We start from the raw sequence: 15,507 nt of genomic DNA on the forward strand, positions 1-15,507 counted from the left end.
TTTCCTTAGATAGAAAACTTTGAATCAATCTGACTGGATGATCTGGTTGAATCGTCTCTATAAAGTGACCTCAGATGACATGATGTGAATAGAAGCTATAGAAATAAACTGAATAGAATTGAAAGTGGAATTTTCTTATGTCATTAAGGAAACATCAGATGATCAGATTACGTACCATACTCCGGTTGGGCTCCTAGCTTTTGAACAGTGGCCATATTGCAGATGCTGATGCCCCGAGGATAGTCGGGCCATGTGGTCGGTGTGTTGTCCACCACGATGATATTCTGCAATCTTGGAACCTCAGGCAAGATAGCCTGTTATGCATAAATAAAGAAATAACATTTAAATGTAAATGGAACAACAAAACTTTCATGACTTAAAAGGAGCAACTTGTGTATAAGGCTGTAAACATTTAGACAGAGAAAAAATGAACTAGGTTTATTTATGTATTTAATATTCTCACTCTTTACTGTTTTTATAAGCATCTAAAAGTTGAAAATTTAAAAGGCCAAACCTGATTACTGTCTTAAAAAGTTCTGCAAATACAAATAGACATAACATGCAATAGTCTTGCCTAACCACTAGGTGTCATTACTCCTCTAAATCCGCCATCATGTCAAAGTCCTCCTTTATTCAGACGACGTCATCACCTTCAGTCTGTTCTCCAGGAGTTCTTTGCTGGTGATAATATGGGTGACCTGAGCCTCATTCAGTCCATGAGCAATGGCTGGACCCCCCAGGGTGGAGTACAGGGTCACCACTGAAACAGAAATTACTTTAACTAGACCAACAGCAAGCAGGCCTAAATCACTTTAACATCAAAATGTATCTGCACACATAACAAATCTCAGCAACATGTGCTGTCTGTTTGTCTAAACTTTTTGCAAATATAGTTTAAATTTAATTCTGTTATTAACTGAAAAAAACTATTAACTGAAAAACCACTAAAAAAAAGTGCAAATATGTCAAATCTTCTTTAAAGTCGACAATGTAGCCTTGTTCTCCGGTTAGAGTTCATCCTTTCATTGTAAAAGGTTTCCTGGTGTTTTAGAAAATGTCTTGAAATTTTTCTGACTCTGAGTAAAAATTAATCCTCCCAAACTCCAGCTTTTAAATTCCACGTCTTAAACTCGCTTTAACACACATTTCTACTCCTTGGTTTTTAGCACATGTTGAGACTTTGCTCTTCTTCTCATGTTTTTTGTACTGTTATAATTTTTTCTTCCATGTTTGAAAGGATGATTTATTTTGGTCTGTACATCATTGATGTTTTTTGAAGTGTTTTTTTTTTATTTCATAGTAGTAGAAGTAAAAGGTAGGAAGATGTAGGATTATGCTGACATAAAGAAAGAACAGGGAGAAACGTGAAAGAGAAGAAAGGAACAGAAGAGGTTCCTGCTCGAACACAGGCAGCAGTTTGGGGGACATGACTTCACATTCTAGCTTCCAGTGCTCTAACTAGGCCTGTGTCTGCGTCTATGTTTGCATGTGTGTCTGAGCAAAGGCCGTAACACCTCACGCCCTGAGAGTTTAACAGTCAGATGGGCCTCAGATGAACACGGATGCTAACAACCAGAGAACACTCGAGAAAAATCGTCTTAATTAAAGAGAAATCAGAGAAAGCTGCTCTGGACTTCACTCCATAAGGTAACTGCATGCAGGGTTCCTCTGTTCCAGATGGACTTAACCCTAACTATTACAGGCTCATTCCTCACCCCAACCCAAACTAACCTAACACCTAACCATAAAACAGCAATCTCCCCTAAAGGGACCTGACCGAGGTCCCCACAATGTAGTAGAAAGAAGGCCACACACATTTAGGGGTTAAGAGGGACATTCAGAAATAGTAAGCTTCTATGAGAACAGCAACTTCTAAACAGAGCATGCGGGAGGTAAAGGGTACAGGGTTGTGCATGTGCATTCTGTTTAAGTGGAGAGGGCGGGTCTTAAAAAAATTAATAAATTAAATACCTTTAAAAAATAAATCAGGGCGGGCTTCCACCAGGGGAAAGCAGCTAAAAAGCATTTTATTTTAGAAATTATTGGGATCTGGAGGCTTGTCTACCTTTCTCCACCAGAGGGCGCCTGAGATCTTCCTCCTGAGAGCATGAGCTGACTTCTGCACACCTGTTTCCCATCTGCTCATCAGGAGGCCTACTTAAGGAGGAGGAGGCTGACACTTCCCTGCCAGAGTGTTTGCCAGTAATGGTACCAGCAAACCTGAGCCAGCTAACTCTGATCTGTTTCTCTGAATTTTTTGAAAACCTGTCTGACCCTGTGTTCTTCTGCCTCTCAGGTCCTGACTATCTGGTTAAAAGTGAAATCCTGGAGAGAACTATAGCTGCCTGGAACCTGCCTGTCTGCCCTCCGCCTTAGCCTCCGTCTCTGCCTCTGCCCTCAGCCTGCCAATCAGCCTCTGGACCCTCAAGGTTCCCCCCCTGCTGGTCAGAATACCCTCTGAGCAGGTATTAACTCAAACCGCCGTTCAAACTGCAAGTTTCCTGGATCCACTCTAACTGACCTGTCCTCCTCTAGTTGCTTCCTTCCCGTGACCAGCCTGATGAGCCAAGACCCCGTTCACATTTCACTGTAAACTTTGTCAATAAATCTTTTAACTTTTTCCCTGTCTCCTGAGAGTGTTTCTGCATGTGGGTTAGGAGATTAGACCCCAACATGACAGAAATGGTGTAACCTCACATTACCTGACATAACAAACCAGCTCACATAACAACAAAAAATTAAGTGTGACATTTTTATTTTTCTATTTACAGCTTATTTTAGATGTACACCAACAGACCACTGCAGGCATGCTTAGTGTCAGGGATTGCTGAAAAGTCAATGAGTCGATGCAGTCAGCTGGTTTTCGTTACTACTCTGAACCAATCTGACAGGATGATCTGGTTGATCTTGATCTATAAAGTGACTAGAGATGACATGATGTGAATTGGAGCTATAGAAATAAACTGAATAGAATTGATGCATGGCTGTAAAGTAATGTATGCTGTTGTATCTATTTAATCCTCTGTGGACTTTAAGGCAATTAAATTGATGATGGCACTGCAGAGTTGTGGGTGTGCCTGGGACTGTTTTACAGACCTTCCAAGGGCAGGCTGTCAGCTGTTTTACAGACCTTCCGAGGGCAGGCTGTCAGCTGTTTTACAGACCTGCCGAGGGCAGTCTGCCAGCTGTTTTAAAGATCTGCCAAGGGCAGGCTGTCAGCTGTTTTACAGACCTGCAGAGGGCAGCCTGTCAGCTGTTTTACAGACCTGCCGAGGGCAGTCTGCCAGCTGTTTTAAAGATCTGCCAAGGGCAGGCTGTCAGCTGTTTTAAAGACCTGCCGAGGGCAGCCTATCAGCTGTTTTACAGACCTGCCGAGGGCAGGCTGTCAGCTGTCTTACAGACCTGCCGATGGCAGCCTATCAGCTGTTTTAAAGACCTGCCGAGGGGAGGCTGTCCTGCAACCACTGCGACACATACAACACAGTGTGACACAGTGCGAGGGAGCAAATGGCGAGACTGCAAGGGGGAGCAAAGGAAGTGACTTTTTTTTCTGTGGATTCTGGTGCCGTAATTTCCGCCTTTTACTGGTCTTTTAATGTGGAATTAAGGACACAATTATCCTGGACCCAAAGCATCTCTGTCCCTGGCTCAGTTTCACTGAGCTTTTATTTTTTTAAAGAAAACATTTTTTTTTTTAAAGAAATTATCTAAGGAAAATAAAAACTCTGCATTGAAACCTGATCTGTTCTATGTTCGCTGGGTTCTTACTCACTAGCTCCCTCTAATTGTTAAAGGACCTATTGCAGCACTAAGGAACCAACACGGCGCTTGCATGTACATGAAATAAAACTAGGTTTGTGCTAAGAAGGTTACAGAACGCAGAACAGATCAGATAACAATGTTCTTCAAAAGCACTAATGAGACTCCCCATGTTTGAAAATTTATTTTGAAGAAGTGCTATATGGAAGAAAAATAGCAACCAAGGAAAATTTAATTCAATTCAGTTTATTTATATATCGCCAATTCACACACCACAAGTAATATCAAGGCACTTTACAGTTCAACCCGATCATACAGTCAAGAAAAATGGGATATTCTTTTCTGTCTCTCTCTGTTTCTGTCTCAGGCCACATATAAGTGCTGCACTGGAACAAACTATCCCTAAAGCTGAGAAATAAAATGGTTTTACTGAGACTCTCCAGCTTTAGAGGACATTCACTTACATGGGAAGTTATATGCAAAGCAGGCCTGAGCAGCGATCAACCACTCTGCTCGGGTCTCACAGAAGATGGCGATGTTGGTTTTTGGCTGTTGACCCAAAGATGCCAAACCTCTACCCAGCTGAATGGCTGCTGTCAGGGCCTCCTTATAGGACAGCCAGTGGTACTTTCCAAGGACAACCTGCAGATGGAGATGAGGAACAAAGAATTTAATTCTTTAGCAAATATATGAAATGCTGCTTTTACATGCAGGAGAAATTTCCAGGGCTTCTGTCAGCTTTGCTTGCTTTTATAACCTGACTTCAGAATTTTGCTAAATTTATGGCGAGTTGTCAACCAGGCAGCTGATTCCAAACTAACCTTCAAACATGAAAACATATCAGAGGTAAAAAAAAAGAGAGAAGTATTAAACCCCTCTAAGAGGGTCTGAGGAAATTAAGAAATGTTTTAACATTGAATTTAAAAGCACCAGGATAATATTAAGTATTGTGTAAATTCTTAGTCTTCTGGATCCTATCAACCACAAAACAGGCTTATGTCAGAAGAAACCAGAACTGCGCAGCAGGTTTAATAGTATGAAACTATTTAATAGGTTTAATAGGTGCTGAAACATGCTGAGCACCCAGGAAGCTGGCTGCCCGGCATCATTTCACTATTTTCCATTCAGATCCCAACCTGAATGACTAGCCATGGAGAAATACACTAACGGCTCCCTGTAGGCTGGTATAGTTTGATCTACTACATCCCCTATTGGTGCAGGTTTCTTTTTCGTGCAAAAGAAGGACAAGACGGTTTGTCCCTGCATTGATTATCGGGAACTCAACCAGCTCATGGTGAAAAATAAATACTTCTGCCTCTCATTTCTTCAGCCTTGGAGTCTGTATGTAAACCCACTGTTTTCACTAAATTGGACCTTTGATTCGCTTACCATTTGGTTAGAATCTGAGAGGAAAACAGCCTTTAAAACTCACATTGGACACTTCGAATACCTGTTCATGCCTTTCGGCCTCTCTAATGCGCCTGCAGTTTTCCAGGCACTCATTAATGATGTCCTGAGGGACTTTTTTTTAACATTTTTGTTTTTGTTTATATTGATGACATTCTGGTCTTATCCAAGGACAAGGAGGAACACAAGACACATGTAAGATGGACCCTGCTAAGATCAAAACAATGTTTAGAGTGGGATTGGCCCACTCCAGACTCCAGAAAACAGCTCCAGAGGTTCCTAGGCTTTTCAGATTTCAACAGGATGTTCATTCGCATCTTCAGTATCACTGCCCTCACTTCAAGTAAGAGGCCCTTTCTCTGGACCCCTAAAGCCCAGAAGGCCTTTACAGAACTTAAGGCCCAGTTCTCACAAACCTGAATTCTGATTCATCCTGACCCTTCTTCCCAGTTTATCCTCAAGGTTGATGCTTCAGACATATGGGTAGGAGCCATTCTCTCTGAAGGGTCGTAATTAGACAATAAACTCCATCCTTGTGCTTTCTTTTCAAAAAGATTCTCTCCTTCTGGAAGAAATTACGATATAGGAGATAGAGAACTCTTAGCCATCAAACTAGCCCTAGAAGAATGGAGGAATTGGCTCGAGGGTACAGAACTTCCAGTTGTTGTTTGGACTGGCCACAAGAACCTTTCCTATCTCCAAACTACCAAGACATTAAACTCTCGCCAAGCCCGCTAGACTCTGTTCTTTTCAAGGTTCAACTTAAACATTACTTACTGTCAGTTTACATAATGTCAAGCCAGATGCCCCCTCTAGGAAATTCATTCACGACGACCTCCCCAAATCCCCAGAGCCCGTCCTTCCTCCCTCCTGTGTCGTTGCAGCACTCACCTGGGATTTGGAGAGGGCCATTCAAAGAGGCCTGACGAAGGCCCCAGATCCCAGAGGGGGTTCCCCTAACCGCCTTTACGTTCCAGCCTCTGTTTGCTCCCAAGCCAGTTAGTGTAAGAGTCTCAAACAGGAGGTTGAGAATGCACTCTTCTGCATCGTGGTAACTTACCCGCTAGCCCCCCAACCTGAAATTTCATTGTCATTTTGTATAGAGTATGTGTATACAAAATGACAATAATGTTTGTCTAAGTCTAAATCAAACCATAGTAAAAAGCCTTCAGCTGATCCAAAATGCTGCAGCCAGAGTTCTGATGAAAATGAAAAAGAGAGATCACATCTCTCCTATCCTGGCTTCTCTTCATTGGCTTCCTGTTAAATCCAGAATAGAATTTACAATCCTCCTTCTCACATATAAAGCCTTAAATGGCCAAGCTCCATCTGATATCAGAGATCTGATAGAGATATTGAAGAGATTCAGTGTCATTATAGAAGACTTCATCAAGTTAACTTGGAAAAAGTAATTCCTTAATTACAAAACCTTTAGATTCTTCACCATTTATAACACAACTCAATATACACTGGAGCATATTTTTCATCTGAATACTTAACATTTAAACACCCACACTGTGCTTCTAACACAGACCAGAGCTTCCAACTCTTGCATTAATGAGGTTATACAGACTCCTATTGGTTGAAAAATGCACCTGCAGACAGAATGTTTCCTCATTAGAAAGGCTTTACGCTTGTGTCATTCATGCAATGTCTGCAAAACAAATGGCCAAGGAATTCAGTCTTGCATCAATAAGCATTTGTACGAGGAGTATTTAATGGATTTAAACCATAAGGCTGCAGGGATTAGTGTTGGCATTCAGGGATTAATTACTGAGTTTCATAGTTTGCATTTTCTAATCTGTGCTCCCTCCACTGCACACAAAAACATTGAAGGTGTCATCCCTATTTTGTATTAAAATTGGATTTTCAGTTTAAGTAACAATGAGAACCAAACGTCATATAACAGTTGCAAAGACTGTAAGCATTTAAATAGATCTGGGAAACAAATGCATGAGAGATTTTTTAGGTTAAGGGAGTATTAGCCTTTTAGCTCACTATGTAATCAAGTCTTTAGAGTCCCAAAATGCAGCGGGGGCTCCTTAAACACAAATTGTAAACTTAAGTGTGATTAAAAAGTGTGATTGTTAAAGTAAAATACAGCGTCCAATTTTAGTTTTTGATTGATATGAAATTAGGTCATTTTAATATTTAACATTTTTCCATATACGAACATTTTAAACTTGTAATATAGATATTTTTTTTTAACTTAATTACTGCCCTAAGTAGTTTATTCTTCCAGGAAAAGGAACCTTATGGAGCATATAGCGTTAGCCTCACTGCATGCTGTTAGCCTAACCTTCTTGCTAAACTAGGTCCTGGAAAAGGACCAAGTTTCCCTCTGTCTGCAGACTGCTGATTAATATTGATGTCCAGCTTATCAGGGCCAAGAGCCTTCCCCTCCTGCTTCTCTTGGTAAGTTCTCTGCTCAAAACATGTTGCTTTATGGGACTGAATTTTTTCTTGTGCCATTTCTCTCTCTCCTCACTCCAATGAGTCTCCAACTCCCGTCAGGTTGCTGCTAAGCTGCGCTCTGGGCCATCCTATTTGTATTTTCCAGAAGAGCTACTGCGCATGTACAACTTTTAGGAGAGTCAATGGTTAAACATTCTTGCCCCCTAGGGTGGAAATAGGTCAGCAATCCGATGAAAGTTAAGTGGAGCTTTATTTGTCATATACAATTAAATATTTATCTTTCACATTTAGAAAATATATATCAATTTTTTTTGTCTTTATCAGGGTCATTGGGTGGGTGGGGCAGCACCCTAGTGCCCTCTATTGGCCAGCCGCCACTGATTGTGTATACCCACTTCTAAATCAACCTTGATCCACGTTATTAAGCAGAATCTCCGAGCCAAATTTTCAATTTGTTCCTAGGATTTTAAAGCCATCACCTGCGCTACTCTGCTTCTAATTGGTTAACTATAGGCATGATGACCAGTGAGCCAATCGGAGGCCAAGAGGGGCGGTTCATGCTGAGGTTAAAGGAAAAGTCCAGTCAGCAAGGAATAACCAATTGGTAGTTATTTATACCTAAAACTAATAGGTTCACGGTTATTTAATGAATTTGGTGTTAACCAGTGAAAAAAAAAAAGCAATATTTTTTGTTCGGAAATGGCCCAAATATAGTAAGCCCTCCCTCCTGCCATCTTCCAGCAGTGACGTCACGGTGCGGTAAGCCTAGCGCCATTCTCCCCGCTTTCCAAGCTAAATCAATGGGAACTACTAGACACATCTGCAATCAACAACAATTATTGAAGATTTCCAGAGGACTTCACCATTGAAATTCACCAGAGCTATAGTGAAACTGACAATGCCCACGTGCATGGCAGCTGGATGCTGGAATACATCGGGTAAAAGTGAAAAGAAAATTAGTTATTTAATCTTTCCAGCTAATGATCCGGCACAGGTTTGTTGATGGATCGCCAACTTGAAGAGGGAGGATTTGCCTTTGAACTTCTGGCCAGAGAAAAATAAACCCTTACTATCTGTTTCACATAGTGGACTGGTCATCACCATCATGGATAATAGCGCGTTGTGACAAACACCAGATACAGCACTGGGACTTGATCAACAGCCGATACCGCACCGTGACGTCACAAACCAGTAGGTGGCAGTAGTGTTCTTTGACAAACATGGATGCCTCTAGTAAAGCACATTCACATGAAAATTACTCTGAATTAAAAACACTGATCATTTATTGAACAGTATGTCAATCATTTCAGATTTAAAGTACTTTCAGAAGTTTGAATTCTGAATGTGGCCAGACTTTTCCTTCAATATTCCTCACATATATTAAATAACATTTATAAGTTTACTTATTGCCTTCAGTATTTGCAAAGAATCTGTATTATGAGGCGAGCTAGTTAAACAACACTTTAATTTCCTAATTAAAAACATCCTTGAGAATTAACATTATCCAACAGTTTGGCGAATGTTAGCAATGCTACCCCATTGAAGTTAAGCTAACATTAATGCCTCCCCATCCCGTCAGACCAGATGCCGTTAGTCAAAAGAAAGGTGCCTCTTCCACCTTTAAAGTTGTTGGTAGAACTTTGGATGAAAACATCAACTATGCTTGGTGGATTTGGGCCATTTCTATTGTTGGAACTCGTAAATTATGTTAATAACATGTCAGAGCTCGACTTTTTAAATCACTTTATGTTATGTAAATGCATTTTTATGCTAAAATTTGTTATGTTGCATATTGTTTTATTGAATAATTTGAATGATGAATTCCAATCATCATATGCTAAATGTATCTATCAGTACATATCTATCTTACACTAAAACAGTTTTTATTTCAATTTATCAACTTTCCAGTTTATCTTCTGATAGATTTTGATGTATTGCTGACATTGAAGGTGATAGCTTAAGAGCAGCTTTAAATGCTATCTTAGGGGCATTTAACTTTGTTCAAAATGTAAACAGTCCCACACATTCTCATCTCTATACCTTTTGCTGACATATGGCATTGGATGTGAAGAAATAATCATATTTCCTCACAACACTGTCCTCTCTGACTACTGTTTGGTAACTTTCAAGATTACATTTTACAGAATTCTACAAAAAAGTTTTCACTTGAGTAGATCATTATCAGATAGTAGTTATGAATTTTAAAGAATCTGTACCACATTTTATCTCATTTTTATCACTAAACAATACTGTAGGAGGCAACATTTTAATTTATTCCCCTTCACAAATTGATCATTTTGTTGATGGGGTTGCTAGTTTTGTTTACTGAATTAAGCAATGAAAAATAAAAAAAGAAACCTGGCTCCTTGGTAAAATGCAGAGCTGTGCATTTTGAAGCAAAATGCTTTGAAACTGGAGAGAAAATTATGCTCTACATGTCAACTAGAATCCTACCTAGTCTGGAGAAATAGTTTACTGCTGTATAAGAGGACCTTTCATAAAGCAAGAGCAGCATATTTCTCTTCATTAATAGAGAAGAATAAGAATAATCCCAGATTTCTTTTTAATTCAGTTGCAAAAATCACCCAGAGCCATAGCTCTGTTGAACCGTCCATTCCACCTGCTCTTAGCAGGAATGATTTTATCAAATTCTTTGTAAATAAAATTGATTCTGTTAAAAATAAAAACATTGGAAAAATTATCAACACTAGTAACGTCATCTAAGCCTTCAACTTGGATGTTAGATCCAGTTCCAACCAGGTTATTTAAGGAGGTATTCCCTTTGATCTCCTCCTCCATTTTAGATGTGATTAATCTATCTCTGTTACAGGGATATGTACCAAAGGCTTTTAAGGTTGCTGTAATTAAACCTCTGCTTAAGAAACCGTCTCTTGACCCAGATGACTTGGTCAATTATAGACCTATATCCAATTTTCCTTTCTGATCTAAAATTCTTGAGAATGTAGCTGCCAAACAAGTGTGTGACCAATTTTTTTGAAGAGTTTCAGTCTGGCTTTAGAGCTCATCATAGCACTGAAACAGCTCTGGTATAAGTCACTAATGATATTCTCATGGCCTCAGATAATGGACTTGTATCTGTGCTCGTCCTGTTGGATCTCAGTGCTGCATTTGATCCAGTTGATCATAATATTCTTTTAGAAAGACTTGAATATTTTGTAGGAATTAAAGGAACAGCTCTAGACTGGTTTAAATCTTATCTGATCGATGTTAGTTTGTTCACATTAAAATTAAATCTTCCTCATGCTCAAAGGTTACCTGTGGAGTACCAAAGGGATCAGTGCTAGGACCAATTGTCTTTACTATATATATGCTCCCAATTGGTAGAATTATTAGACAGCATGGGATTAATTTCAAGTATCTGTTCCTGTTTGGCTGTGACTCAATCCTGGAGAGAAATATCAGGTATAAAGCTTCTAGTTAGAGTGGCTCAGGTTATCCTGAGCTATTTCTATAGTTCTGCTGCTATAGGCTTAGACTGCTGGAGGACATAGGGACCCCTTTTTCATCATTCTATCTCTATTCTCCCACTCTGCAGAATCTGTTAGTTTAATCTCTAACGTTCTGCTCTCTCTGCTTTTTCTCATAGTAGCTTCATCTGGTCTGTTCCTGTTTGGCTGTGACTCCATCCTGGAGAGAAATATCAGGTATAAAGCTTCTAGTTAGAGTGGCTCAGGTTATCCTGAGCTATTTCTATAGTTCTGCTGCTATAGGCTTAGACTGCTGGAGGACATAGGGACCCCTTTTTCATCATTCTGCTTCATTCTATCTCTATTCTCCCACTCTGCAGAATCTGTTAGTTCAATCCTTGAACCCCAGTGGGCCTCAGCAGATGGCCGCTCACACTGAGCTTGGTTCTGCTGGAGGTTTCCCCCTGTTAAAAGGGAGTTTTTCCTCTCCACTGTCGCTACAAGCATGCTTAGTGTGAGAGATTGCATTTGAGTCAATGCAATCGACTGGTTTTCCGTAGATAGACAACTTTGAATCAATTTGACTGTATGATCTGGTTGAACTGCAAAGTGCCTTGAGATAACTTGTGTTGTGAACTGAATTGAATTGCACCTTTTGTTATAATGCAGATGCTTTATTGTTCTGTTGAGGTGAAGAGAGATTTGAGTGTAAAGGCAAAGTTCTTGATTAACCAGTTGGTGTATGTTCAGACCCTCACCTATGGTCATTAAACCTGAATCATGACTGAAAGTATGAGATCCCAGATACAAGCCAACGAAATTAGCTTTCTCCACAGGGATGCTGGGCTCTAACTTAGAGAGAGGGTAAGGAACTGGTCCATTCATGAGAGAGGCTCGGAGGACTCCTTGACATCACCTCGAAACATGTTTCAGGTCCCACTGGTAAGAGGACCAGGGGATGGACAGGACATGCTTCTGGGACTATGTCTCTTGGCTGGCCTGGAAACGTCTCAGGCTTCCCCCAGAATAGCTGGAGAGATGTCTGTGGAAAGGGAAGTCTGGGTGCCTCTGCTGAGACTGCTGTCCCCATGACCAGGACCCAGATAATGATGAACTACAAGTAGCTTATCAAGATATACTCTATTGGTATTCTTTTTAATTTATTTGATTTTGGTCATGGGCATTCAATAAGATTCCTTCAACAACCACCTCCAGAATACCTTCTTGAACATCTTCCCGTTGCTCTGTCGCTCATCTTCCTCTGTGACTACTTCCCTTGTTCCAAGACAGTCTCTGTGAGGGAACCTCATGGCTGCATACTCAAACATCTTATCTAGCGTATCCACTCCAGGGTGAAGCGATGACAGGAGTGTTTTGACGGTGCTGACTGCTCTGTAGGGTCCCTCTGGGTGTCCTAGAACCGAAGAAGCCTTAGGTCTCTGGGCTCGTTCCTCCTCTGATCCATAAAAATCCTCGCTGCCTCTTGAAACCCAGCTGAGGAGGTAGGAAGGCAGGAACGTGACTGTGCTGTAGACCCACACTATGAGGTGGAAGAGGAACAGCAACACTGGGTTCAGGTCTTCTTTTAGCCTCATTTTGAAGGATATGAGCGATGAAGAAGTGAGGAAGAAGAATAATCCTGCTCCTAAGGTGCTCAGACTTAATTCTCTTGGATTCCTGTTGTCTTCTAGAGTCACAGATTGCTTTACTAAAAGATCATGTCCACTCATCCTGTGAAAAGTAAAAATATTGAGAGGCGATATCAATACACATCTCTAGTTTAAAAATACCTATTTAGAAATAAGACAATCTGTCGTGCATTATGTGCACAGTTTCTAGGTAAGCTGTGCTTTTAAGAATTCCTTTGAGAGTTAATGATATAAAACAATAATAGTGCAGAAATTAAACAAAACTGAAACATTTAACTTTGTAAGTTGAATGTATTTTTTTAGCTAAATTTAAAATGTTTCTCTTTGTAAAGAGAAATGAGCAATTTCAAGATTCACACTCTTCAACCCCTTTCTTCATCATAAATACGTCACAATCCTTGATGCATTGACAATCACTGTGCTCTTGACCAGGAAAGGATTTACCACTGATTCAATGGCGGATGAGGAAGATGGCAACATCAACATTGCCTTCAGTTGGATAACTGGATCAATAAAGTCAATCAATCAATTACGAAGAGGCCAGAAGCTCAGTAATCTTTGTAATAATTTGAAGAAGAAAATGAGGAGCAGCTGTGGTTTTCAATCTTGGTCCTAAAGTACCACTGCTCTTCATGTTTTAGATTTATTCTCACTACCACGCATCTGACTTATATAAATCAATGATTAACAGACTTCTACAGCACTTGAAAGCTGCTAAGGGGGTCATGTGATTATTTGAATCGTGTGTAGCAACAGACAGACATCTAACGCATGCAAGGTAGAAGTTATTGAGGTTAGGCTTGGGACTACTGACTTAAGGCACCAAAGGCATCTGCACATCTAGGAACTTCCAGAAGTACACCTTCATATGGTCCAGCAGAAACACATTTTTAACTCTAAGACAAATATATCAGGTGAAGACTCTCAGTCATCCAAGTGATAGTCATTCCAAAAAAGTTAAAAAAACAATGCACTGGACTTGGTTTTCAAGTTTGAAAACATTTCTCTTCCCATCCAGGAAGCTTTTTCAATTCAAAATGAAAGAATTGAGTGAAAGGCTTTATACAGTGGACCAAAAGCAAAGCTATGTTTGGGGCTTTGTTCTGTTGTTCCAAAGAAGGACATTCTTTTAAGGACCGGAATGTTCAGATCTGGTAAAAGAAGAGGGGGCATAAAGGAAGCCATCTATTTTAACAAAAAAAAAAACAACCTTAAACAGAGGGGGTGGACTCAGGTTCCAGCTTTTAAAAAACCTACAATGCAGCAATAGAGTTGATTCCTTCCCACTGTCATCGCAACCCCCGTCCCCATAAAGGGGGCCAGAATATCTCGCTTGTTCAGCCAGGCCATGAGTTCCCCCTAACGGCCCCCCTTTCAGAGAAATAAACCAGCGTTGGGTAATGCAAGCTAACCAAGAATCCAAAGAAATGACCACTCTTAAGGGGAGGACATGTTCAACCGGTTCAATCTGCATGTTTTCTAAGCCAAAGCCAGGCTTTGTTTTTGGTCCAATCTACAAAGCCTTGAACTCAACGCTATTTCTGTCATTTTGAATTGAAAAAGCTCCCTGGATGGGAAGAGAAACGTCTTCAAACTGGGAAAGAAAGTTCAGTAGATTTTTTTTTACTTTTTTTAAATGTATCTATATGAGAGACTCAAGTATGTGTCTCAGAATGTGTTCTTTCTAAATGATTGACCAGTATTTAGACGAGACCTGTGGATTGATAACTAGGTTTTATATATATATATATATATATATATATATATATATATATATATATATATATAAAACAGCACGGAACAATCTGTCACAAGGTATCAGAGAGGCCAAGACGCAGTATTCCAGGTAGACAGCCCACCATCTCAATGACAGAAGAGACCTATGCAGCCTTTGGAAAGGGTTATAGTCAATCATGGACTACAAGACCCCACCGCAGACTGGAACAAATCCATCTCCTTGTGAATGAGCTGAACAGCTTCTCACCCACTTTTAGGCAGTAAACAGTGCACAAACAGTGAAATCACCACCTCACACAGAGGAGCAAGTGAATAAACTGTCCAAGGACAGTGTGAGAAGAGCAATCTGTAGGATCAACACCTGAAAACCCTCTGGTCCTGAAAACATTTCTGGGCGTGTATTAAGGGACTGCACAAAGGAACAAGATGGCAGCCAAGCCACACGTGTTTGGATCCCAGTGCTTGAGATCTGAATTTTAGGACTTTGTGTGATATTTTAAAAGCTCATGTGAGTAATAATTCTCAAGAACAAGTCATTACCTCCACATTGGGATTATTTTAGTAGATGATAAGGTCAAATATGAACTCTGAATCTGGACTACTGGCCTAACTGGAAACCAACTGCTGGAGCATGGCCAACAAAGGGACAAACTAATCTGTGCTTTATTTCACCATACCAACTGGACACCTGTTGTTTAACATTGTTGAGCAACGGATGAACAAGCCACCATCTGGATGAACTGCTACCAGCCCACCTTGCTAGCCATCTATCGGATGGGATGCCTTGCTTGCTAGCCCTGCTGCTGGTAGCCCTGCTTGCTAGCCTCTACCCAGATCTTGGTCTACCAACCTGCTGCTAATAGCCCTCCCTGCTAGCCATCACTGGGAAGCCTGCTAATCACTGCCTGCCTACTAGCATGCTGCTAGTGGTCCTAATCTGGTAGCCATCAGTTGCATTTCTGATCTGCTAGCCTGCTGTTGGTAGATTTGCTTGCAAGCTACCGCCTGTACCTCCCTGCTAACCTGCTGCCAATAGCACTGAATGCTAGCCACCACCTGGATACTGGTCTGCTAGCATACTGCTTAGTAGCCTTGCCTGCTTGCCACCATTG

General features: G+C 40.6%; 1 protein-coding gene across 1 annotated transcript in view; it reads right to left on the reverse strand.

The window, feature by feature from the left end:
* acsl3 (acyl-CoA synthetase long-chain family member 3) overlaps window positions 1-12,735 on the reverse strand; it is a 47,882-nt gene extending 35,147 nt beyond the window's left edge. Inside the window, exons 1-4 of the mRNA XM_015404071.1 lie at window positions 12,230-12,735; window positions 4,224-4,401; window positions 651-760; window positions 176-314 (exon numbers count right to left, since the gene is read on the reverse strand). Coding sequence (XP_015259557.1) covers window positions 176-314; window positions 651-760; window positions 4,224-4,401; window positions 12,230-12,604 — 802 coding nt within the window. The 5' untranslated portion in view covers window positions 12,605-12,735. The remainder of the gene's footprint in view (window positions 1-175; window positions 315-650; window positions 761-4,223; window positions 4,402-12,229) is intronic.
* Between the last annotated feature and the right edge of the window lie 2,772 nt (window positions 12,736-15,507).

Source organism: Cyprinodon variegatus, unplaced genomic scaffold (assembly GCF_000732505.1).
Source record: "Cyprinodon variegatus isolate N-32 unplaced genomic scaffold, C_variegatus-1.0 Scaffold1628, whole genome shotgun sequence".
Taxonomy (NCBI): domain Eukaryota; kingdom Metazoa; phylum Chordata; class Actinopteri; order Cyprinodontiformes; family Cyprinodontidae; genus Cyprinodon; species Cyprinodon variegatus.